This window comes from Lathyrus oleraceus, chromosome 3, assembly GCF_024323335.1.
Source record: "Lathyrus oleraceus cultivar Zhongwan6 chromosome 3, CAAS_Psat_ZW6_1.0, whole genome shotgun sequence".
NCBI lineage: Eukaryota > Viridiplantae > Streptophyta > Magnoliopsida > Fabales > Fabaceae > Lathyrus > Lathyrus oleraceus.
In genome coordinates, this window is record NC_066581.1 from 351143901 (window position 1) to 351170205 (window position 26305).

At 40.2% G+C, this 26305-nt stretch overlaps 1 protein-coding gene and 2 long non-coding RNA genes across 5 annotated transcripts; 1 reads left to right on the forward strand and 2 right to left on the reverse strand.

Moving 5' to 3' along the window:
• Nucleotides 1-4687: 4687 nt before the first annotated feature.
• Nucleotides 4688-6778, reverse strand: LOC127129243 (uncharacterized). Of its 3 annotated transcripts, none has more exons than XR_007806241.1 (7): nucleotides 6630-6778; nucleotides 6463-6523; nucleotides 6202-6390; nucleotides 5991-6115; nucleotides 5789-5865; nucleotides 5316-5515; nucleotides 4688-5222 (listed from the first exon to the last, which is right to left on the reverse strand). It is a non-coding gene; the product is annotated as an uncharacterized LOC127129243 (long non-coding RNA). The 3 variants fall into 3 exon arrangements; XR_007806240.1 differs by having other exon boundaries at nucleotides 4689-5222; nucleotides 6210-6390; XR_007806239.1 differs by having other exon boundaries at nucleotides 4690-5222; nucleotides 5991-6390.
• Nucleotides 6779-12470: 5692 nt separating this feature from the next.
• On the forward strand, nucleotides 12471-19588 carry LOC127131245 (uncharacterized; the record flags this gene model as incomplete). The annotated part of the gene is made up of 8 exons (XM_051060175.1): nucleotides 12471-13272; nucleotides 14062-14769; nucleotides 15469-15645; nucleotides 15766-15857; nucleotides 16397-17891; nucleotides 17967-18611; nucleotides 18714-19077; nucleotides 19186-19588. Coding segments are annotated over exons 1-8 (4686 nt in total), but the record flags the coding sequence as incomplete, so codon positions are not given.
• Nucleotides 19589-23159: 3571 nt separating this feature from the next.
• Nucleotides 23160-25146, reverse strand: LOC127129244 (uncharacterized). The gene is made up of 6 exons (XR_007806242.1): nucleotides 24998-25146; nucleotides 24831-24891; nucleotides 24359-24758; nucleotides 24157-24233; nucleotides 23684-23883; nucleotides 23160-23590 (listed from the first exon to the last, which is right to left on the reverse strand). It is a non-coding gene; the product is annotated as an uncharacterized LOC127129244 (long non-coding RNA).
• Between the last annotated feature and the right edge of the window lie 1159 nt (nucleotides 25147-26305).

Below are 26305 nucleotides of genomic sequence, written 5' to 3' on the forward strand. Positions count from 1 at the left end.
ATCCACGCATCTGAGCAGAACCATATCGAAATTTCTCTTGTAAAGCACATCACCATTCAGGTAGAAGTTTAATGCTAATCTTCTCAAAGTCTTCTTATCTTTCAAATATGCCTCAGGCGGGTAAGTCTGACTTTGGAGGAAACACTTGATATCAAAATACCACGGCTTCTCATTGTTAACTTCTTCAACAACAAACACATGAGTTGGCCTATCAATACGTATCACAGTCACATTGGGAACTTCATTTCAAAATTTCACCATAATCATTGAAGCCAATGTTGCAAGAGAATCTACCATCCGGTTTTCATCTCGAGGGATATGATGAAACTCAACCTTTGTAAAGAAAGTTGAAATCCTTCTCGCATAATCTCTATACGGTATGAAACTGGGTTGATTCGTCTCCCATTCACCTTTGATCTAATTTACAACCAAAGCTGAATCTCCATAATCATCAAGGTATTTTATTATGAGATCAATGGCCTCTTCAAACCCCATAATGCAAGCTTTATACTCAAGCATGTTGTTTGTACACTTGAAAGTCAATCTTGCTGTAAATGGAAAATGAGTGCCTTGAGGAGTAATAATAACTACCCCAATACCATTACCATATGAATTAACAGCTCCATTAAATACCATGCCCCAACGGGAATCAGGTTCTAGCCCTTCTTCAAGCAATGGTTCGTCATAATCTTTCATCTTCAAGTATAAAATTTCTTCGTCGGGAAAATCATATTGTACTGACTAGTAATCTTCAATTGGTTGGTGAGCCAGGTGGTCAGCCAAGACACTACCCTTAATATCTTTTTGAGATCGGTATTCAATATCATACTCGGATAACAACATCTGCCAACGGGTAATCCTCCCAGTTAAAGCAGGCTTCTCAAAAATGTATTTGATTGGATCCATTTTGGATATCAACCAAGTAGTATGATTTAACATATATTGGCGCAGACGCTTAGCAGCCCAAGCCAATGTGCAACAAGTCTTTTCAAGCATAGAATACCGAGTCTCACTGTTGGTGAACTTCTTACTAAGGTAGTAAGTTGTGTATTCTTTCTTTCCAGATTCATCTTGCTGACCAAGAACACAACCCATACTTTCATCAAGCACAATCAAATGCATGATCAAGGGTCTTCCTTCAATAGGCGAAGACAGAATCAGAGGCTTAAGCAGAGACTCTTTGATATTATCAAAAGCTTTCTGGTAATCATTAGTCCAATCACAAGACTGATCTTTCCAAGTAAGCTTGAATATAGGCGCACATGTGGCAGTCATATGCGATATAAATCTTGAGATATAGTTCAAGCGGCCGAGAAAACCTCTGACTTGCTTCTCAGTTTTTGGCGTAGGCATTTCTTGAATTTCTTTGACCTTGGCAGGATCGACTTCAATACCCTTCTCACTGACAATAAATCCCAACAACTTACCAGAACGAACACCAAATGTACACTTATTCGGATTCAAGCGGAGTTTGTACTTCCTCAAATGCTAGAATAACTTCAACAAATGCTCAACATGTTCTTCTTAATCACTTGATTTGGCAATCATGTTATCAACATAAACTTCAATTTCTTTGTGCATCATATCATGAAAAAGAATGGTCATAGCTCTCTGGTACGTCGCACCAGCATTCTTTAAACCAAAAGGCATCACTCTATAACAGAATGTTCCTCGGGGTGTAATGAATATGGTCTTCTCCATATATTCCGGTGCCATCTTGATTTGATTATAATCGGAAAATCCGTCCATAAACGAAAAGACTTTGAATTTAGCCGTATTATCCACCAACATATCAATGTGTGGTAGAGGAAAATCATCTTTCGGACTAGCTTTGTTCAAATCTCTATAATCAACACACATGCAGACCTTTCCATCTTTCTTGGGAACAGACACAATATTGGCCACCCACTGCGGATACTCGGAGGTTACAAGAAAACCAACATCAATTTGTTTATGCGTTTCCTCTTTAATCTTAACTTCTATATCAGAATGAGTTCTTCTCAATTTCTGCTTGACCGGCAGACACTCTGCCTTCAACGGTAATCTATGCTCTACAATCTCAGAATCCAAACGAGGCATATCTTGATAGGACCAGGCAAACACATCAGAATAATCTCGAAGAAGATCAATCAACCCCTTCTTAGATTTTGGACACAGTTGAGATCCAATCTTGACTTCCTTCACATCAACCTCGGAACCCAAGTTGACCAGTTCAATCTGCTCTTTAAACGGTCCGATGGCTTTTTCCTCATGCTCAAGCAAACGGGATAACTCATCAGATACTTCATCATCATCAGTCTCTTCCTCAGCTTCGAACACAGGGAAATCAAAGTTTGGAGAGGGAGTAAAATCATTGTATTCAATGGGTTTGAGAACCAACCTGTATAATGATTTGATATTTTGATTTTGGAGAGGTGAAGTGCGAACAAATATTATGTAGATGGAAGATTATTATTTATTTATATTTTTTGTGATTACCATTTTCAGAATAACAAAAATTCAAAATAAAAACATCATAGATGTGGATGAATAAAATTGTATTTTATTGATGATAATAAGGAAAATGCCCAACAATGTTCACTTCTCCCTTAGGCATAGGAGAAGTATTTTTCTTAAAAGTGAAAAACAAATTACTTAGAGCAACGAATAATAGTAGGGACATCAACAACAACCCAATTGTTGCAAGTCTGGCCATGCGTCACAAAGTTGGTGCAAGCTTCGTCTTCATCATCACTGTCTTCAATCACAGTAGTTGAGTGCTGATCATTCCCATGAATGAACCCTCCACTGCAAAAATTCAGTTGCAGATTTTCAGTTCTTATGTTGAACGGCCCTGGTTGAAATCCCAATCCATCCATATTCTTGTTCTCAACAATCTCCATGATACGGCCCCACTGATCAATGCTGCCAGCCTCAATAGCCTTTTGTGCATCCTTTAAAGAGGACATGGGTGCCCCAGTTTTCTTCTCCTCAGCAATATACAAGGCTTGGAACAACATTCCAACCTCCTCCTCAACTTCAACATAAGAAAAAGATGACAAATGGCTCACCAATAGCGCCTTTTCTCCACCAACAACGACAAACTTTCCGTTCTTCACAAATTTTAGCTTTTGGTGTAGAGTAGACGTCACAACTCCATCTTCATGAATCCATGTCCTTCCCAAGAGACAACTGTAGGCCGGGTGGATATCCATTACCTGGAAAGTAATTTGGAAATCACTCAGACCTATCTTTACTAGAAGGTCCACTTCACCAATGACAGTTTTACGAGAACCATAGAACACTTTAACAATCACGCCACTGTATCTCATTGGGGCGCCTTGGTAAGAGAGTCATGATAGAGTTGATTTTGGATGCATATTCAATGATGACCCAGTGTCAACCAGCACATTGGACAGAGCGTCCTCCTTACAATTCATCGAAATATGCAACGCCAAATTGTGATTTCTGCCTTCCTCAGGAAGCTCCTCATCACAAAAGCTCAAGTTATTGCAAGAAGTAGTATTGACAACAATGTGGTCAAACTGATCCACAGTCACATCATGCTCAATATAAACCCGCTCGAGCACTTTCTGCAATGCCTCCCTATGTGCCTAAGAGTTCATCAATAGTGACAACACTGAGATCTTTGACGGGGTTTGGAGTAGCTGCTCCACAATATTGAACTCGCTTCTTTTGATCAATTTCAACACTTTATCATTGTCATACCCCGATTTTGGCCCTGAAAATTTTCCCCATTTCAATCTGTTTAAGCACATCTTCATATCCTTTGGATAGTTATGCATCTACTCATGGTAATCAGAATAATGAATATGAAGAAATTGGCCATAGGAATGAGGATGGTTTTGGTTGATTGTTTCCAAATTTTGTTTTGATGCTTCACTGAATGTGGTAGGCCATAAGAAATATGTTTCAACTGATGCGTCTGATGGGAGCAGCCGGGAAAAGACTTTTGGGCAGTTCTAAGAAAATTGTTGATTGTGATGCTACTCAAAAGCAGAATTTGTGGTCGGCATTTGAGATGCCACTTGATATTATAATTGACAAGTGCTTAATTCAAAAAATCATGGTTGAATACAATTATGTCAGCAAATTAATCATCAATGTGCATCAAAGGCTGGTGATGTTGAGAAGGCTTGGGAATGGTACGGAGCAATGCTCAGAGCTGGTTTGCTTCCGAATGTACCAACTTGCAATTCACTTCTCAGTGCATTTTCTTAGGGTACATCGATTGCATGGTAGCTCTCGGCCTAAGGCTTTCTTTGCAGACATATACTTTGCTTCTCAGCTGTTGTACAGATGCACAATCACAATATGATATGGATTTTTGTTGTGAGCTAGTGTAATCAATGACCTTGAAATGACAAAAAGTGGTAATCATGGAGGACGACCCTGCAACAACATTAGCTTTACTTTTTGGTGTGCCAATTCCCAAAAACAATATTGGTGTTTTGATCTCTCAAATGGTCGACTCCATGACAGATGAACGAAATTTGAGGGCGCTGCAGTTGAACTCATGGCAGTTATTCAGATTACTTCAAACATAATTGCCTAAATTGTCTTATAGAAAATTTTCATGTGATGCTTTTATTACTAATAGTGGACCCACAATTAGTGAATGCGAAAATAGCAAAGAGAAGTTGTTTTGGGTTACTTATATTTAAGTGTTGCCGCTCTTCATGATACCTGGAAGGCTGAAGCAGTCATAAAGCCTAATACTACAGAAGGTTACTACAGGAGATCAAGGTTACTACAGGAGATTCAAGATGTTGAAAATCATACGAAGCCATGGTTTGGATAAAGTGTTCATTTTCCTTGGCATCCTGATCCTTGTCATTAGTATGGGATCAAGTTCCATGATTGAGGAAAAGCATTACATTTGGCATTTTCTAACATCCACAATAAACTTGTTATTTGTTCGGAAAAGCAATACAATCGTTTGACCTTAACAAAACCGTTGGTGATCTCATTTCAGTAAGGAAAGAAAACTACATATTGGGATACTCCAAGGAAAATATTGAAGTTCTTCCGATCAATGGTTCGAATAGAAAGTCATCCCACAATGATAAGAAGATGAGATCTCAAATGGACGTGGATGTCAACGGTGTCGCTGCTTTCATTATCAATGTTCAGTGAATCAGACACGAAATCCGGTCACAAAGATGCGTTGGTGCCCGAAGAAAAAGAAGCTTCCAAAGTCGTCATCAGCAAGAGAGCTACACCTGTAAATACAGAGAATTTGCTATCAAGAGTTAATAATTCAAACTCTGGTGATAGAACTGCAGAAGAAGAGAATGGTTTCTGTGAGGACAAACCTAATTCTGGTGTAAAACTGCATCAGCTGCTTGATGCCAACCCCAGAGCTATCCTACTGCTGCATCAACAACAGCACTAGCTCTAAGCCTGCAAAATGGTGCTTGTTCCTGTTACTGTTACATCACTTGTAATAAATGAAAAAAGTAATAATAGTTATTGTGGAGAATCCGCAGCAACTTTCCTCCACACCAACCATAACCTGCAAACCACAAACACATTCACATCATCCGGAATAGCTCAGGCAAGTTTTAATGTGATTCATCAAACAAGTTTTGGTGTGATTCTTTAAACATATTTTGGTAATGGATGGTATTGGAAGAGAAGAGCTACCCTCACATACAGGAAAATCCAAACTGTTTTGCGATAACAATGGTACTCTAAACGGTAATTAATTGATCAATCAAAGAATTCAGAGTCGGCTTTTCTTGCCAAGAGATTAGTGCAATGCAATGCGAACAAAGTGAAGTCATACCAAATGTTGAGTGTTGCTGGACATGCTGGGCATTATTTTGTACTTTGTTATGTCTCTGCTGCTGCCGTTTGAGTAACCTGCAAAGAATCAAACCAAATTCTCGTGACTTCAGTTGCATCCATACCCAACTCAGAAAAACCAAAACAGCAGCATCAGAATATGAAGATGATATTCTCAAGTTTTTGTGAAGAAAGTGGATTACCTGTTGCCGAAGATGAAACCGTAGATAAAATTCAAGAGAATCCCAAGATAATGACAAAATGCTCTCGTCATTATGCACCTATGAATGGATGGGGAGAAGTGACAATCGTCCAGATAGTGGTCAGGCTGCAGTGAAAAGAAAGATCTCTAAGAATCAGAGAGAATTTGAATTTTGAAGACGGTATTCTAGGAATAATTCAACACAAAAATACCGTGTAACCCGTGCTTGGGATGAATCTACCGATCTGGAGACTATTAACACGCAGCAAGTTCATTCAAGCACTTCTGAAAATGCCACGAATTTATCTTTGGATGTTCATGGTTTGCCCGAAGCTTCGGTATCGAATGCTGAGATCAAGCCAAATGATTCACCTTATCATAATGGTGTTGAACATGTCCTCCTGCAAGCGCCAAGCAACACAATTAGATTTCGATAATCCCAGGGAAAATGTATATTTTATTCAAGTGAATACCTGCAGAAACAATTAGCCAACAAAACCATATCAGAGGTTGCAATGAAGCCATGGAAACGCCCTGCAGTAAAAAAAACGCGTAAACACTCAGTAAAGCAGTAAAATTCCAAAGTTCCCAAATTGGAATTGGGACAAAAAGCGATTGGAAAAGCTTAAGTGCAGATTACCGTTTCGAAATCTATCATCAGATAGGAAAAGCACTTCTGAGCATCCGAAAAGTGCTTCTGAAAGCTTTCTCTTTTGGAACCTTGGAGCATCAATCTGAACCCTAATTTGAAGAGGATAAATAGGAGGGGATTCAGAGAGAAAAAAAGGAGGAATCGGAGGCGGAAAGGAGGAAAAGCAGTGAAAACTTAAAAAACCCTAAATCTAAAAAGAGATCGAGAACAACGAACCTAACAGAGAGAGCTCATTGCAAGCTCGCTGCCACCACCGAGTCATATCCAAAGGTGAGCACCACTTCGTTTTCCCTCTGAATCTCTCTTATTTGGCGTCCTTAGGTTTGAGAGGTTTGGGATGAGAGAAACGCGACTGGAAGGGATTGAGAGAGTTGTTTGCGCTTGAGATAGGTTTGGGATGAGGGACTGGAAGCTTGAGAGGCGCGAGTGAGAGAGTCTTTCGTGAAGAAGACGAACGACTTTGTTGTTTGTTTCACGCGTCTCTATCTCTGTTTTCTTTTATTTTCCAGAATAATCTTTAAAACCTATTTAAAAATCACTTACCTTTTGGTTCCCCTAGGTATTTCTTTTAATTCTGTTGGTATTAGTGTTGATTAACATTTTCCCACCCAACAGCCAGGCGGCTAGGGTTGCGTTTGGGATTCCCCATTTAGTTTAATTAATCATCCATTATTAGACCATTTTTTTTTATTTTTATTTTAATTCATACTTTTAATTTACATTAGTTTGTATATTTAAGTTAGCAGTAAATTATTAGTCAGTTAGTAAGTGGTCTGGTGGAGAGGGGTTAATTCCATAGCCTTAGGTGGAGTGAGTTCGATACTCATGTGTAGCACATTTTTTTTTAGTATTTCTTTTTCTTTAGTTTTTTTGGTATTCCATTTTTCTTTTAGATTTTATTTTTTATTATTTTATTGTCTTTTAGTATTTTGTTTCTTGTAATATTTTTTATGTTCATGTTTCTTTATTAATTTCATCATATATTCGACACCATTTTAAAATAATAAAAATAAATCACCTAATTCTCGATTCAACGTCGAGCCAATTTCCATACCCTTGTAAGTCGCGTGCTTTTAAGCATCGCCATCAACCTCACATGGCTTACTCTTGGGCCTTCTTACAATGAGCGTTTAAGCAATACCAACTTAATTTTCAATAATTTCAAACATTTGTACATTAATCATTTTTAATTTAATTTCAAACCTCGGTACTTTAATTGTTTTAATTTAATATCTAAATCTTTTTCTAAATAAAACGTGAAGAAAAAGATTACCTGGATGTAATGTCCAGTCGTAATCCCGAATATTAGGCTCAAGCTGTAAGAGCTTGTAAGCCGTTAATATCCGTCTTCTCTCTAATATTCAAATCGTTTTTCTAAATAAAGCATGAAGAAAAAGATTACCTGGATAGAATGTCCAGTCGTAATCCCGAATATTAGGCTCAAGCTGTAAGAGCTTGCAAGCCGTTAATATTCGTCTTCTCTTTAACAATCAAATATTTAAACCATTTTTCTAATAAAGTTGGGAGAAAAAGATTACCTGGATGGAATGTCCAGTCGTAATCCCGAATATTAGGCTCAAGCTGTAAGAGCTTGTAAGCCATAAATATTCGTCTTCTCTCCAAAACACCTGTAAATATCTCAAACCATCTTCTTAACAAAGTTGGGAGAAAAAGATTACCTGGAGGGAATATCCAGTTGTAATCCCGAATATTAGGCTCAAGCTGTAAGAGCTTGCAAGCCATAAATATTCGTCTTCCCTCCAAAACACTCCTAAATATTCGAATCATTTTCTTAGCAATATTGGAAAGAAACAGACTGCCTGGGTGGAATGTCCAGACGTAGTCCCGAGTATTAGACCCAAGCTGTAAGAGCTTGTAGGTCACAAGTACTCGTCTTTCAAACTTCAAAATACCTAATTCCTACCTTAATACTTCTTCAATAAAGATGGAAATGGAACATGGTGTATACCATGCACTCCTGAGGCTAGAATTCGAGATGTATATCTCGCTCATCCAAGTTCTCGCCATCACTCAAAATACCTCCAACCAATCAAACTTTTTTCTCGCCGCCGTGCGATTAATCAAAAACATTTTTCATAAATGAAAGATATATTGTCTTAAGTGATACAAAACAATGTTTCGGCCACGATTGTTGAGTAGAGATAAATGACGCTTTTCTGAATGTAGATTTATAAATCCGTTCGATGTGTGGTATGCGTTCACTCCTCATCTATTTTGGGTAAAACGATGTTTTCGTCGATTAATACAATATAGCTTTCGCTAAAATCGATCAACAAACAAACATTTTTCTACCCAGAACTACGTAAGCCTTGATTTCTCTGTTGAGATACGTAGGAGCAGGATTTGTAAATCTTGTCAGGCCCACTAATAAAAAACTTAGGTTTAGTCCTTCGTTAAAAAATCCAAAAACATTTCTTCTCTCTTTTATTCTTTCTTTCCCACCTAATAATTTGAAAAGCCTAACATTTCAAACTAACATTAATGCACACAACTGACCTAATGGTTCCCGTTGAGTACAACGGACGTGAGGGGTGCTAATACCTTCCCCTTGCGTAATCGACTCCCGAACCCTGATATTGGTTGCGATGACCATATCTTATCCTTTCTTTTGTCTTGGGTTTTATCGATATTTCCCCTTTCCTTTTTAGGAATAAATAAAGTTCGGTGGCGACTCTGTTCAGTCCATCATTGCGAGCGTGCGATCGCGCTTCGCTTTGAAGTCGTATCCCCATTTTTTTCGAGGTACGACAGATGGCGACTCTGCTGGGGAATGGTGGTCCCTAAGTGAGTCAAGCCTAGTTAGGTCGTTTGTGTGCCTTTGTGTGTTTACCTATGTGGCTTTTCTTTATTGATTTTGTTATCTTTATTGTCATATTGCTATAACCTGTTATATTGGTTCGATATGCTTTGGTCCTTGGAGAGACTCTGATTGCAAACCTTGTGGGAAAGACTTTTTACCTGAGTCTCGAGTAAAGACATAAGATAGGACGAGGTTGAGTAGTGCGGGTCCGCGAGATGTATTTCTCGTTGGGTCGGTACGAGAACCTCACTTAGAGTAGATTCTTGAGAGGATGTCGTCGCTCGGCAAGTAAGTTGCCGTAAGCTTCGATGTTTTCTTTAGGATCCATGACTCTGAGAACCATTTGTAGAACCTTAGTTCTTTACCCCATTAGGAAAGATGGTTGCGTAGTGTGGGTCTGCGAGATGTATTTCTCGTTAGATCGATACGAGAACCTCACCTAGAGTAGATTCTTTAGATGGAGTTGATGCCCGACAAGTAAGTTGCCGCAGGTAGCAAACAGTCTAATGGATCCATGACTCTAGGAACTTTTTCAAGAAAAAACCTTAGATCATACCTGGTGAGAACCATGTTCTATACAAAGCAATCAGACTTATCCATGCCTTAAGCCCATTGAACCTATACAAAAAAAATGCATCACATTCATACATTGCATCAACATCATAAAAAGCAAACTCTTAGTTACCTCTTATTTGTTTCAGGAATTGAGAACTTGAAAATGACAACTTCAGTGAGACACACTTTCACGCTCAAGTACAAGGAACCTAAGTTGGATAGTCTGAAGGGTTTGATCTCTGATTTGTCTCTCAGCAGACGTGATGATTTTGGAAAGAGCTATGGGAAAATTTTGAGCCTGCTAAATAAGAAAGTGGACTATGGAATCATCGGCTCTCTGGCACAATATTATGATCCACCTCTGCGTTGTTTCACATTCGTTGATTTCCAGCTAGCTCCTACTTTGGAAGAAGTTGAGAGGATCGTGGGACTCAAGTTGAAAGATTTTAATCCGTTTCCAAAGCTCGAAGAAGATATGGGCCCAAAGAAGATAGCTTCGGCCCTAAGTATCAATGTCCCGACTGTTCGAGACAATTGGGCTGAGAAAGGGGGTTGCAAAGGTTTTGCCGCGATGTTTTTAGAGGATTTAGCTCTAAAGTTCAAGAAAAGTGGAAATTGGAATGCATTTTATGCTGTGGTGGCTTTATTGATCCATGGGATTGTGTTATTCCCAAATGTTGAAAAATTTGTGGATCAAGTGGCCATAGAAGTCTTTCTCTCTGGCAATCCAGTACCGTTTCTCTTAGCTGATATTTACTATGCCCTTCACACTCGACATGAAAAGAAGGGTGGAATGTTGTTGTGTTGTGCTCCGTTGATTTACACTTGGTTCATGCAACACATGCCTGAAGAAGGTCCTTTTGTGGCAAAAGAACTTAAGTCTCCTCAGAAATTAGCTTCTCTCACCGCAAGTTCCATCAGATGGTATATCCGCGAGTGGGAAACCCCAGACATTATAGTCAGCTGTGGGGAATTTCCTAATGTACCGTTGTTGGGTACCAAGGGTTGCATCAACTATAACCCTATGTTATCTCGATTACAACACGGTTACTCCATGGATGGTCCTCCTGACGCAAAGGACTTACAACCATTTGTGCTCTCTGACATCCAAGCAAGCAATCCTGATGTAAGAGCAGTACGAAAGGCTTGGTTAAAGGTTGTAAGAATGGGTAAAGAGTTTGGAAAGAGAAACATTCTTGCCAAAGAACCTTACACGCAATGGGTGAAAGAAAGAGTTGAGAAAATCCAGTTGCCATATATCTTAAAGGCTCCAGCTTTTCCTAAAACTCCTGAGCCCGAGCCCATACTCCTTGAGGACATGGAGAAACTCGTTACTAAGGTTAAGGAGCTTGAAGTGGAGAATGCCGATTTACGAATTCAGATGAACCGAGTTATCTTGGAAAATCAGAATTTGAAAGAGGAACGTAAGGGAAAAGCCCAAGAACTTGAGGATAGCAACAAGAGAGCTAGGCTTTTGGAAGACCAGAAAGATGATCTTGATCATATCTTATTGGGTTCCACATCAGTGATCCGAACCCGGAAGGAGGAGCTCAAGAAAGCTGAGTATAGGATCTGTGAGCTAGGGAGATTGTTGGATAAATCTCTTATGGATAAAAAGGAAATTAAGCTTGACTTTGAGGCACAGATCCGTGACTTGAGGGAAGCTCTGAAGAAATGCGAGGAAAAGTTGTCTCGCGAGATCCTCCAAAAGGAAGAAGCTGAAAGGAACTGTCACCATCTCAGGTACCAGTTAGAAGAAGCTACTAGGAGGTTTGCAGTTTTGGAGAGCCAGGAAGGTGATGCAGCCTACTTACTCCTAAAAAATGATTGTGTGTACTGGAAGAGGTTGTACAGAGAAGCTAGAGCAACCTTAGATGAAGATCAAAAGGTCATCAAGGAACTCCAAGAGCTCTATGTTGAATGGAATGGCAAGTTCCGCAACTTGGCCAGGTTTGTTAACCTCAACATGTTGGAACTTCCAGAAAAACTCCAGGAAGCGGATTGGTGTATGTGTCCAGAAAACACGCCTCCTCAAGTTTTCAACTTCGTCAAGTTTATCAAGAAGATGATGAATGAGCTCACCACAGATTTGGCTACGATCTTAAGAGCTGAGACAGAACTTAAGTTTACTTGTACTTGAATTTGAATTGCTGGTGTTTAAATTTTTGTATTCAAATCGTGTGTACTTGAAGTTAAATCTCTTTGTATTTGGATCTGATTTTAATTAATGGAAGTTGTCATTTTAGTTCTCAATTATTACATGTTATTCTTATATTCTAACATTGCTTGAATAAATAATAAAGATAACTAAGAGTTTTGCTAACAAATGCATCCATACATGCATTCATACACTTTTAAAAAAAAAAACAGAGTCTCATTCTGTCCTTTCTTCCTCCAGTTTCACGCTGAATTTTCAACACCAATACAATACTCGTGCCAGAGCTCGTCAAAGAATGGCAGATCAGGAGCATGAATTGGAGCGAGTGAGCTCAGAGCTCGAAGACCTGCGTGGAAACATGGGGCAGGTCATGGAGATATTACAGGTGATCAGGGCAAAGCTTGACACCCAAACAACGGTTGTTTCTGAAATCGCCGGTCCATCGGTTGAACCCCAACCTGCGAGGGCGGTACCAACAACCTGGCCAACCTATGGTTTACCTCCTGGTTTCACGCCTACAGTTGAAGGTGCACCTGGTTTTGCACCACCTGCTCAGCAGACAGCTCCTCTACCGACCATCAATGAAAACCATCCAGTGGTTCACACGTTCGCACCTCCTCTCGTCCGGGCGCATGTGCAACCTTACTTTGAGGACCAGCAACATGCTCCAGACTTTTCAGATGAAGATGAGGAAAGGCAAGAGGACCTAAGAGGGATGAAGGAGAATTACCAGATGCTGGAGAAGAGATTGAGGGCTATGGAAGGTGACCAAGTTTTTGGTGCTACAGCTAAGGAGATGTGCCTGGTGTCCGGTCTTGTGATCCCAGCAAAGTTCAGGACCCCAGATTTCGATAAGTATGAGGGCCACTCGTGTCCTAAGAGTCACCTCATTATGTATTATCGAAAAATGGCTGCGCATGTGGAGGATGATAAACTCATGATACATTGCTTCCAGGACAGCTTGAGGGGTGCTCCCTCCAAGTGGTACTTGAGCCTTGATCAGAGTAAGATCCGTTGTTTTCAAGATTTATCTGATGCCTTCATCCAACATTACAAGTACAACATGGATATGGCCCCGGATAGGAGACAACTACTCAGTATGTCCCAGAAAGACAAGGAGTCTTTTAAGGAATACGCGCAAAGATGGAGGGAAGTGGCCTCGCAAGTCGAACCACCTTTGGCTGAGAAGGAATTAGCGGATTGGTTCATGGATACAGTTAAACCTGTGTTTTATGAAAGAATGGTAAGTAGTGTATCTGCAAGTTTCTCTGACCTGGTCGCTGTAGGCATAAAGGTCGAACTTGGATTAAAGAATGGAAAGATAACGACTACCTCTGAAACATCTGGTAGTAATGCCAAAAAGTTTCCTGGAGGATTTCAAAGAAAGAAGGAGGGGGATACGAATGCAGTATCAACCAGTCAAAGAAGGAGTCAGTCATGGAAGAAACAACACCAATTTTCTCAACAACAACCAATATACCCAGTACAATATGTCCAACAACCGTATGTGGCAGCTGTTACACCAAATTTTAACCAACCACAAGCTTCAGTTTATCAACCTGTTCCTGCTCAACAAGCGCCGATATATCAGCAAGCGCCCGCGCCACCTGCTTATCAACAGCCGAGGGCACAGGCTCCTCGTCCGCAAAATCCTCAAAATCAAAATAGGGTGCCAAGAACTAGAGTCCCGTTTGCTTCAATCCCTATGACATACACTGAATTGTACCCATCATTGCTACAAAAAGGGTTAGTGACGCCCAGATCTTTGGGTCCTCCACCAAATCCTTTACCTCCATGGTACAATCCAGATGCTCATTGTCCTTTCCATGGGGGTGCCCCTGGACATGATTTAGAAGGATGTTATGCTTTAAAGCATATTGTGCGAGACTTGGTCGAAAAGAAGATTCTGTCGTTTCGAGACGTCGGACCCAATGTCAAGAATAACCCTTTGCCAGCACATGGTGATGTCAATGCCGTCGAAGATGCTTCTGATGTGTGTGTAATCAAGAATGTGGAAGATGTTAAAACTCCGTTGCTAGCACTTCATGCGGGATTGGTGAAGGCTAGATTGATTGATACTTGTCACGATAGCTGTGAGGACTGTGTCATTCAGCCGAAAGGATGTAAAGTGGTGCGAAATGACATTCAGAATTTGATGAATCAAGGTGTTTTACAAATCTCTGGTCCAACAATAAATGAGGAAATTTCGGTCATTGAACCTGTCTTTAACATACCAGAACCATTTGAGGTAACTTATCACAAAAGAGATGATGTTCATCCGTCACCCGTGGTGGTATGCATGCCTACACCATTTCCTTTTGAAAGTACCAAGGCAGTACCCTGGAAGTACGACATAACAGTGGTAGATGGAGTGGTAGATGGAAAACCTGAGGCCACCGAAAGTAAGAAAGGTATGGAGAATGTTAACGCCGACATCACCAACATCGCAGGGACAAGCAGGATGACCCGTAGTGGTCGGATTTATACTCCCAATTTTGATGTGAACCCTCAAGAGTCTACAAGGGGAGCTACAAATGTAAATCCTACCCCAGAACAGGGAGGGGCACAGTCGGCTGTGCAAACAGATGAAGCAAGTGAGTTCCTAAGGATAATAAAGAAATCTGACTACAAGATAGTTGATCAGTTGCATCAAACGCCATCAAAAATATCTATCTTGTCTTTGCTTCTGAATTCCGAAGCTCATAGGGAGGCTCTGCTAAAAGTGCTTGCTCAGGCTCATGTTACCCAGGATATCACGGTCGGCCAATTTGATGGAGTGGTCGCCAATATCACAACTTGCAATACTTTAAGCTTCAGCAATGAAGAGCTACCCAAAGAGGGGAAGAATCACAACCGTGCTTTGCATGTATCCATAAAGTGCCAAGAAGATGCTCTTGCCAGAGTTTTAGTTGACACTGGATCATCCCTCAATGTTCTACCAAAGAGGGCACTTGCTAAATTGTCTTACCAAGGTTCGGAGTTGAAACCTAGTGCGCTTGTAGTGAAAGCTTTTGATGGCTCTCGAAGGACAGTAGTTGGGGAGGTAGAGTTACCGATACAGATTGGACCGCATGTATTCCCCATCAATTTCCAAGTCATGGACATAAATCCAGCGTATAGTTGCCTTTTGGGACGCCCATGGATACATGCCGCTGGGGCAGTAACTTCTACTCTACATCAAAAGATGAAGTTCGTTGTCGATAACAAGCTTGTTATTGTCTCAGGTGAAGAGGACTTTATCATCAGTCAACTCTCCTCTTTCCGTTATATTGAGGCTGATGAGGATGCTTTAGAAACCTCTTTTCAAGCCCTTGAAATATCCAATGCTACACTTGAAGAGGTTAAGGATCCTGTTGAGAAAGCTAGTTTGTCATTCGCTTCTTTGAAGAGTGCAAAATCAGCAGTTGAAAGTGGAGGCCCTGCAGGTTGGGGGCAAGTTATCAACGTCAATGAAAAGAATGACCGTTTTGGTTTGGGGTACAAGTCTTCTGCTAATGGAGGAGCCCTGGTCCCTGCAAAGGACCGTGTGCGGAGCATTCAAGAAGTTTTCCTGAGTAAAGGATTTATCCATGGAGAACAAGTTGGTGCAGTGGAAGATGACACTGAAGATGAAGAAGCATTGAATCTGGTATACCGGTGTGAAGCAGCCCTAACAAACTGGGAAGCGGTTGAGATTCCAGAAGTTTTTCCTGTGTCAAAGTAATTGTTGTTTTCCTTTGTGTGTTTTTTGAAAATCCTTAGCTCTGCCCAAGGCTAATGGATCATTTGTAGGGCCCCTTTTTGAATTTCAAAAAAAAATCATTATGACAAATAAAGAGCATTTTGTTCAAATTCTTGTCTTTTCATTTATCTGTTGTTTTTCTTAAAATGGAAATCCTTTCAAAAACTACAAAAATATTTTTACTTCTTTTTGCATTCTATTTCCATTTTTCTAAAAAAACCCATCATTAAAAAACATGCAGAATAATCAATAAACCAGTTGAATTCGATGACCCCGCTACTTCCTATAATTTTGAACTCCCCATCTACCAAGCGGAAGAGGAGAGTGAGGAAGATTGTGATTTCCCAGAAGAACTGGAAAGGATGCTCGAGCACGAGTCAAAGGCCCTTCAGCCACATCAAGAACCAGTGGAAACAATCAACCTTGGCACCGAGGAAGACAAGAAAGAGGTCAAAGTTGGGACTACACTTGAGGCAAGCATCAAAGAAAGATTGATCAAATTGCTACATGAATATGTAGATGTATTTGCTTGGTCATATCAGGATATGCCAGGTTTAGATACTGACATTGTTGTCCACAAGCTACCACTACAGCCAGATTGTCCGCCGGTGAAGCAGAAGCTCCGAAGGGCAAGACCCGACATGGCTCTAAAGATTTGCGACGAGGTGAAACGTCAATTTGATGCCGGTTTTCTAGCAGTTGCAAAGTACCCTCAATGGGTAGCCAACATTGTGCCAGTACCCAAAAAGGATGGCAAGGTCAGGATGTGTGTTGATTATAGGGATTTAAACAAAGCCAGTCCAAAGGACGATTTCCCCCTGCCACATATTGACACTCTGGTAGACAACACTGCTAAGTTCGCAGTCTTCTCCTTTATGGACGGATTCTCGGGTTACAATCAAATTAAGATGGATCCAGAGGACATGGAAAAGACCACATTCATCACCCCTTGGGGAACATTTTGCTACAAGGTAATGCCATTCGGTCTCAAAAATGCTGGGGCAACTTACCAAAGAGCAATGGTCACTCTTTTCCATGATATGATGCATAAGGAAATTGAGGTCTATGTGGATGATATGATTGCAAAATCTCAAAGTGAGGAGGATCATATAGACCACTTGCAGAAGTTGTTTGAGCGTCTTCGGAAATTTCGACTACGACTAAATCCTGCTAAATGCACCTTCGGTGTCCGATCCGGGAAGTTGCTTGGTTTCATTGTTAGCCAACGAGGAATTGAGGTAGATCCTGACAAAGTCCGAGCTATACAAGAGATGCCTGCTCCACGCACCGAGCGAGAGGTTAGAGGCTTCCTGGGGCGTTTGAATTATATCTCAAGGTTTATCTCACATATGACGGCCACATGTGAGCCTATCTTCAAATTGCTTCGAAAAGATCAAGCAGTTGAATGGAATTCTGACTGCCAAATGGCTTTTGAGAGAATCGGACAGTACCTGCAAGAGTCCCCTATTCTAATTCCACCTGTTCAAGGGAGACCACTCTTTATGTACTTAACCGTGCTTGAAAAGTCAATGGGATGTGTGTTGGGACAACATGATGAAACCGGTCGAAAGGAACATGCCATCTATTATCTAAGTAAGAGATTTACCGATTGTGAAACCCGATACTCACTCTTGGAGAAAACTTGTTGCGCTTTAGCATGGGCCGCTCGTCGTCTAAGACAATACATGATTTGCCACACTACTTTGTTGATCTCAAAAATGGATCCAATAAAGTACATCTTTGAAAAGCCTGCTTTGACTGGAAGACTCGCCCGTTGGCAGATGTTACTATCTGAGTATGACATCCAATATGTGTCTCAGAAAGCCATCAAAGGAAGTGTGTTGTCTGATTACCTGGCAAACCAGCCCGTTGAAGATTACCAGCCGTTGAAGTTTGACTTCCCGGATGAAGACATTATGGTAGTGAAAGACTGTGAAATCCCAGGACCTGATGAAGGACCTGAACCCGGATCTCGGTGGAAGCTCATGTTTGATGGTTCCTCCAATTACATGGGGCATGGCGTAGGAGCTGTCCTGCTGAATCCAAACGGTGGATATACTCCCTTCACAGCAAGGTTGTGTTTTGATTGCACGAACAATATAGCAGAATATGAGGCGTGCATCCTAGGCATTGAAGCAGCAATTGATCTCCGAATCAAAATCCTTGAAGTATGTGGAGACTCAGCCTTGGTGATATACCAAGTCAAGGGCGAATGGGAAACCCGTGATACCAAATTGATCCCGTATCGTGCCTATGTCATGGAATTAATAAAATACTTTGACGAAATCACTTTCCGTCATATCCCGAGAACTGAGAATCAAATTGCTGATGCTTTGGCTATGTTGGCTTCAATGTACCAAGTTAGATTCCATAATGAAGCACCTCTCATTCAGATCGAGCGGAAAGTTGAGCCTGCCTACTGCCAGTCAGTGGAAGAGGAAGTCGATGGTAAACCCTGGTTTCACGACATCAAATGCTTTTTGCAAAATCAAGAATATCCAACAGATGCAACAACCCTTGACAAGAAAACATTGAGGAAGTTAGCGTCCAAATTCTTCTTAAGCAATGGTGTATTGTACAAGAGAAATCACGACATGATTCTGCTCAGATGCGTGGATGAACGTGAAGCGGACCTGTTGATCAAGGAGATTCATGAAGGATCCTTTGGAACTCATGCCAATGGGCATGCCATGGCCAAGAAGATTTTGAGAGCTGGTTATTACTGGTTGACCATGGAATCCGACTGCTTCAATTATGCTAGAAAATGTCATAAATGCCAAATCTATGCCGACAAGGTACACGTGCCTCCGACCCTACTAAATGTTTTGACGTCACCTTGGCCTTTCTCAATGTGGGGCATCGACATGATTGGCGCCATCGAGCCTAAAGCTTCCAATGGTCACCGCTTTATCCTGGTTGCCATTGATTACTTTACCAAATGGGTAGAAGCCGCCTCTTATGCTAATGTGACAAAACAAGTGGTTGCACGGTTTCTCAAGAAAGAGATCATTTGCCGATATGGAATTCCAAACCGGATCATCACAGACAATGGGACGAATCTGAACAATAAGACCATGAAAGAATTATGCGAGAGCTTCAAGATTGAGCACCATAACTCTTCACCATATCGTCCAAAGATGAATGGCGCTGTTGAAGCCGCTAACAAAAACATCAAGAAGATCCTGCAGAAAATGGTAAAAACCTATAAGGATTGGCACGAAATGCTACCCTTCGCACTGCATGGATACCGGACTTCCGTCCGCACTTCAACAGGGGCAACCCCGTTCTCTTTGGTATATGGGATGGAAGCAGTTCTCCCAATTGAAGTAGAGATACCTTCAATGAGAATCCTGATGGAGACCAAGCTAGAAGAGGCTGAGTGGATTCAAAACAGATTTGATCAATTGAACCTCATAGATGAGAAGCGATTGACTTCTTTGTGCCATGGACAATTATACCAGAAACGGCTTAAAAGGGCTTTTGACAAGAAGGTACGTGTTCGGGAATTCAGAGAAGGAGACCTCGTGCTTAAGAAGATCTTGCCAATACACAAGGATTCACGTGGGAAGTGGACTCCCAATTATGAAGGCCCATATGTTGTGAAGAAAGCTTTCTCCGGAGGCGCCTTGATTCTCACAACTATGGATGATGAAGAGCTCTCACACCCCGTGAACTCTGATGCAGTTAAAAAATACTATGCCTAACAAAAACCCGCTAAATCGAAAACCTGAAAGGGCGATTTAGGCAAAAAAGGGTATCCCGGTGGATTGAAAACCCGAAAGGGCGGTCCAGGCAAAAGTTAGGGATGAATAAAAATTGGTAGCTCGCTAAGTTGAAAACCTGAAAAGGCGACTTAGGCAAAAAAGAGCGTCCCGGTGGATTGAAAACCCGAAAGGGCGATCCATGCAAAAGTTAGGGGCATAAAGGCATAAACTGCATCAGTTGTTACTGATTAACACCGAAGAATTTGAGGTGGAAGATTAATCCAGTCACTCCCCTCAGAAGCAAGGTTTTGGGAAGTCATATCTAGTAAGGATGTTAGTGGTCACTGAATTCAATGTAAACCTTTCCTTATTGCCATTTTCAAAAAAATGTAACACTCTATGGAGCTACGCCATTTGTGTGCTACCATTCTCGAATAAAATACAAGTTTTCCCAATCATTGTTAATTTGTGTTCATCTATGCTCTTCTTTGTTATGCAAAATGTCATTTATTTGTTAATAATGAAATTTTGAAACTTGGAAAAAGAATTTGAAACTTAGAACAAATTTACTTTGATACATGTGAAAATCGAAGGAAAATCATTTGTTTCCCCAAAAGGCTCAAAGTTTGCATAAATACTCCAGGATCACCAACAAAAGTCCCCATGGAATACAACTCATGAATCCTCTAGAAGGATGGACCTTTGGTTATTTATAACTGTCAGTCATGATAGTTTCTCCTCTGGTTGCGCCTGTTAATTGCACGAGTATGAGTTATTGGTGTTGATAAATCAGAATCTCTGTCTCTACAAACACCCAGTCTGCCAAGTGTCAGCATAATCATGATCATTCATACATCAAAATATGCAAATCATGCATAGCCGAAATGTACTTCATGCTCATTTTGCATTGACCCAGGTCTTGTTGTCAATCCTATGTCCTTGAACCTCTAATTCCAATTTGTCTTTGGTATCCTTAAACCAACATCCGGTTTTCGTGGTCATTTTCAAGTCCAATTGTTATTGGCAAAATCCGTTAAAAGCTGTTTGTAGTCCATTGCTTACGGTCAGAGTCCAATTGTTGTTATTCCGGTGTCAGGTCATACTCGAACCTGTACTGAAGTTTGTTCTCTGTCTGTTCAATCCTATTCAGGTCATATATGAACCTGTTATTGAACTTTTATCCATTGTCAGGTCATATATGAACCTGTCGTTCAATCCTATTCAGGTCATGTTTGAACCTGTTGTTGAACCCTTTTTATTCCGGGGTCCGGTCATACTTGAACCTGCTCTGAAGATTCTTTGTTCAATCCTATTCAGGTCATGTATGAACTTGTTGTTGAACCTTTTTATTCCGGGGTCCGGTCATACTTGAACCTGCCCTGAAGAAGTTTTGTTCAATCCTATTCAGGTCATGTATGAACCTGTTGTTGAACCTTTTTATTCCGGGGTCCGGTCATACTTGAACCTGCTCTGAAGATTCTTTGTTCAATCCTATTCAGGTCATGTATGAACCTGTTGTTGAACCTTTTTATTCCGGGGTCCGGTCATACTTGAACCTGCTCTGAAGATTCTTTGTTCAATCCTATTCAGGTCATGTATGAACTTGTTGTTGAACCTTTTTATTCCGGGGTCCGGTCATACTTGAACCTGCTCTGAAGATTCTTTGTTCAATCCTATTCAGGTCATGTATGAACCTGTTGTTGAACCTTTTTATTCCGGGGTCCGGTCATACATGAACCTGCTCTGAAGAATTTTTCCAATTTTTGTTCAATACTATTCAGGTCATGTATGAACCTGTTGTTGAACCTTTTTATTCCGGTGTCAGGTCATACTTGAACCTGCTCTGAAGATTCTTTTCTCTGTTTGTTCAATACCATTCAGGTCATGTATGAACCTGTTGTTGAACCCTTATTCCGGTATCAGGTCGTACATGAACCTGTTCTGAAGAGTTTTCTCCTTGATTATCCCCCAGCGTTGTCAGGTCATATATGAACCTGTTGTAGCATCTTTTCCTTCATTCGGGTTTAGTAAGTCATGTGTGAACTTATTACCGAAATCCTTTGTACTCTAAGTGTCGTTTATCAAATCTCACTTTGAATACTCCCAGTGTGTGTCTGATTCTCCAGCAGGACTGTCTCCCCAGCAAGTTATTTCTTACCATTTGTTTGTCTCCCTGTGGATCATCAGCATTCCCCACATATTGGTCTGTCTAGTAGCATCTCCTGTCAGGGGCTCATCATATTCCTAGCAGATGAAAAATTACAAAAAAAGAATCATGCATCCATGCATATCATGCATATCATGCATATCATGGCATATCATGGCATATCATATCATATCACGTCATGTCATGGGGATTCAGGATCAAAATCCGGGTCTTCTCAGTATTTAATCATCTCCCACTATGATCATATGAAGAGTGTCCTGCTTCATATTTCTCTAGTTGAAGATACTTAAATAGGGGCAACTGTCATACCCCGATTTTGGCCCTGAAAATTCTCCCCATTTCAATCTGTTTAAGCACATCTTCATATCCTTTGGATAGTTATGCATCTACTCATGGTAATCAGAATAATGAATATGAAGAAATTGGCCATAGGAATGAGGATGGTTTTGGTTGATTGTTTCCAAATTTTGTTTTGATGCTTCACTGAATGTGGTAGGCCATAAGAAATATGTTTCAACTGATGCGTCTGATGGGAGCAGCCGGGAAAAGACTTTTGGGCAGTTCTAAGAAAATTGTTGATTGTGATGCTACTCAAAAGCAGAATTTGTGGTCGGCATTTGAGATGCCACTTGATATTATAATTGACAAGTGCTTAATTCAAAAAATCATGGTTGAATACAATTATGTCAGCAAATTAATCATCAATGTGCATCAAAGGCTGGTGATGTTGAGAAGGCTTGGGAATGGTACGGAGCAATGCTCAGAGCTGGTTTGCTTCCGAATGTACCAACTTGCAATTCACTTCTCAGTGCATTTTCTTAGGGTACATCGATTGCATGGTAGCTCTCGGCCTAAGGCTTTCTTTGCAGACATATACTTTGCTTCTCAGCTGTTGTACAGATGCACAATCACAATATGATATGGATTTTTGTTGTGAGCTAGTGTAATCAATGACCTTGAAATGACAAAAAGTGGTAATCATGGAGGACGACCCTGCAACAACATTAGCTTTACTTTTTGGTGTGCCAATTCCCAAAAACAATATTGGTGTTTTGATCTCTCAAATGGTCGACTCCATGACAGATGAACGAAATTTGAGGGCGCTGCAGTTGAACTCATGGCAGTTATTCAGATTACTTCAAACATAATTGCCTAAATTGTCTTATAGAAAATTTTCATGTGATGCTTTTATTACTAATAGTGGACCCACAATTAGTGAATACGAAAATAGCAAAGAGAAGTTGTTTTGGGTTACTTATATTTAAGTGTTGCCGCTCTTCATGATACCTGGAAGGCTGAAGCAGTCATAAAGCCTAATACTACAGAAGGCTACTACAGGAGATCAAGGTTACTACAGGAGATTCAAGATGTTGAAAATCATACGAAGCCATGGTTTGGATAAAGTGTTCATTTTCCTTGGCATCCTGATCCTTGTCATTAGTATGGGATCAAGTTCCATGATTGAGGAAAAGCATTACATTTGGCATTTTCTAACATCCACAATAAACTTGTTATTTGTTCGGAAAAGCAATACAATCGTTTGACCTTAACAAAACCGTTGGTGATCTCATTTCAGTAAGGAAAGAAAACTACATATTGGGATACTCCAAGGAAAATATTGAAGTTCTTCCGATCAATGGTTCGAATAGAAAGTCATCCCACAATGATAAGAAGATGAGATCTCAAATGGACGTGGATGTCAACGGTGTCGCTGCTTTCATTATCAATGTTCAGTGAATCAGACACGAAATCCGGTCACAAAGATGCGTTGGTGCCCGAAGAAAAAGAAGCTTCCAAAGTCGTCATCAGCAAGAGAGCTACACCTGTAAATACAGAGAATTTGCTATCAAGAGTTAATAATTCAAACTCTGGTGATAGAACTGCAGAAGAAGAGAATGGTTTCTGTGAGGACAAACCTAATTCTGGTGTAAAACTGCATCAACTGCTTGATGCCAACCCCAGAGCTATCCTACTGCTGCATCAACAACAGCACTAGCTCTAAGCCTGCAAAATGGTGCTTGTTCCTGTTACTGTTACATCACTTGTAATAAATGAAAAAAGTAATAATAGTGATTGTGGAGAATCCGCAACAACTTTCCTCCACACCAACCATAACCTGCAAACCACAAACACATTCACATCATCCGGAATAGCTCAGGCAAGTTTTAATGTGATTCATCAAACAAGTTTTGGTGTGATTCTTTAAACATATTTTGGTAATGGATGGTATTGGAAGAGAAGAGCTACCCTCACATACAGGAAAATCCAAACTGTTTTGCGATAACAATGGTACTCTAAACGGTAATTAATTGATCAATCAAAGAATTCAGAGTCGGCTTTTCTTGCCAAGAGATTAGTGCAATGCAATGCGAACAAAGTGAAGTCATACCAAATGTTGAGTGTTGCTGGACATGCTGGGCATTATTTTGTACTTTGTTATGTCTCTGCTGCTGCCGTTTGAGTAACCTGCAAAGAATCAAACCAAATTCTCGTGACTTCAGTTGCATCCATACCCAACTCAGAAAAACCAAAACAGCAGCATCAGAATATGAAGATGATATTCTCAAGTTTTTGTGAAGAAAGTGGATTACCTGTTGCCGAAGATGAAACCGTAGATAAAATTCAAGAGAATCCCAAGATAATGACAAAATGCTCTCGTCATTATGCACCTATGAATGGATGGGGAGAAGTGACAATCGTCCAGATAGTGGTCAGGCTGCAGTGAAAAGAAAGATCTCTAAGAATCAGAGAGAATTTGAATTTTGAAGACGGTATTCTAGGAATAATTCAACACAAAAATACCGTGTAACCCGTGCTTGGGATGAATCTACCGATCTGGAGACTATTAACACGCAGCAAGTTCATTCAAGCACTTCTGAAAATGCCACGAATTTATCTTTGGATGTTCATGGTTTGCCCGAAGCTTCGGTATCGAATGCTGAGATCAAGCCAAATGATTCACCTTATCATAATGGTGTTGAACATGTCCTCCTGCAAGCGCCAAGCAACACAATTAGATTTCGATAATCCCAGGGAAAATGTATATTTTATTCAAGTGAATACCTGCAGAAACAATTAGCCAACAAAACCATATCAGAGGTTGCAATGAAGCCATGGAAACGCCCTGCAGTAAAAAAAACGCGTAAACACTCAGTAAAGCAGTAAAATTCCAAAGTTCCCAAATTGGAATTGGGACAAAAAGCGATTGGAAAAGCTTAAGTGCAGATTACCGTTTCGAAATCTATCATCAGATAGGAAAAGCACTTCTGAGCATCCGAAAAGTGCTTCTGAAAGCTTTCTCTTTTGGAACCTTGGAGCATCAATCTGAACCCTAATTTGAAGAGGATAAATAGGAGGGGATTCAGAGAGAAAAAAAGGAGGAATCGGAGGCGGAAAGGAGGAAAAGCAGTGAAAACTTAAAAAACCCTAAATCTAAAAAGAGATCGAGAACAACGAACCTAACAGAGAGAGCTCATTGCAAGCTCGCTGCCACCACCGAGTCATATCCAAAGGTGAGCACCACTTCGTTTTCCCTCTGAATCTCTCTTATTTGGCGTCCTTAGGTTTGAGAGGTTTGGGATGAGAGAAACGCGACTGGAAGGGATTGAGAGAGTTGTTTGCGCTTGAGATAGGTTTGGGATGAGGGACTGGAAGCTTGAGAGGCGCGAGTGAGAGAGTCTTTCGTGAAGAAGACGAACGACTTTGTTGTTTGTTTCACGCGTCTCTATCTCTGTTTTCTTTTATTTTCCAGAATAATCTTTAAAACCTATTTAAAAATCACTTACCTTTTGGTTCCCCTAGGTATTTCTTTTAATTCTGTTGGTATTAGTGTTGATTAACATTTTCCCACCCAACAGCCAGGCGGCTAGGGTTGCGTTTGGGATTCCCCATTTAGTTTAATTAATCATCCATTATTAGACCATTTTTTTTTATTTTTATTTTAATTCATACTTTTAATTTACATTAGTTTGTATATTTAAGTTAGCAGTAAATTATTAGTCAGTTAGTAAGTGGTCTGGTGGAGAGGGGTTAATTCCATAGCCTTAGGTGGAGTGAGTTCGATACTCATGTGTAGCACATTTTTTTTTAGTATTTCTTTTTCTTTAGTTTTTTGGTATTCCATTTTTCTTTTAGATTTTATTTTTTATTATTTTATTGTCTTTTAGTATTTTGTTTCTTGTAATATTTTTTATGTTCATGTTTCTTTATTAATTTCATCATATATTCGACACCATTTTAAAATAATAAAAATAAATCACCTAATTCTCGATTCAACGTCGAGCCAATTTCCATACCCTTGTAAGTCGCGTGCTTTTAAGCATCGCCATCAACCTCACATGGCTTACTCTTGGGCCTTCTTACAATGAGCGTTTAAGCAATACCAACTTAATTTTCAATAATTTCAAACATTTGTACATTAATCATTTTTAATTTAATTTCAAACCTCGGTACTTTAATTGTTTTAATTTAATATCTAAATCTTTTTCTAAATAAAACGTGAAGAAAAAGATTACCTGGATGTAATGTCCAGTCGTAAT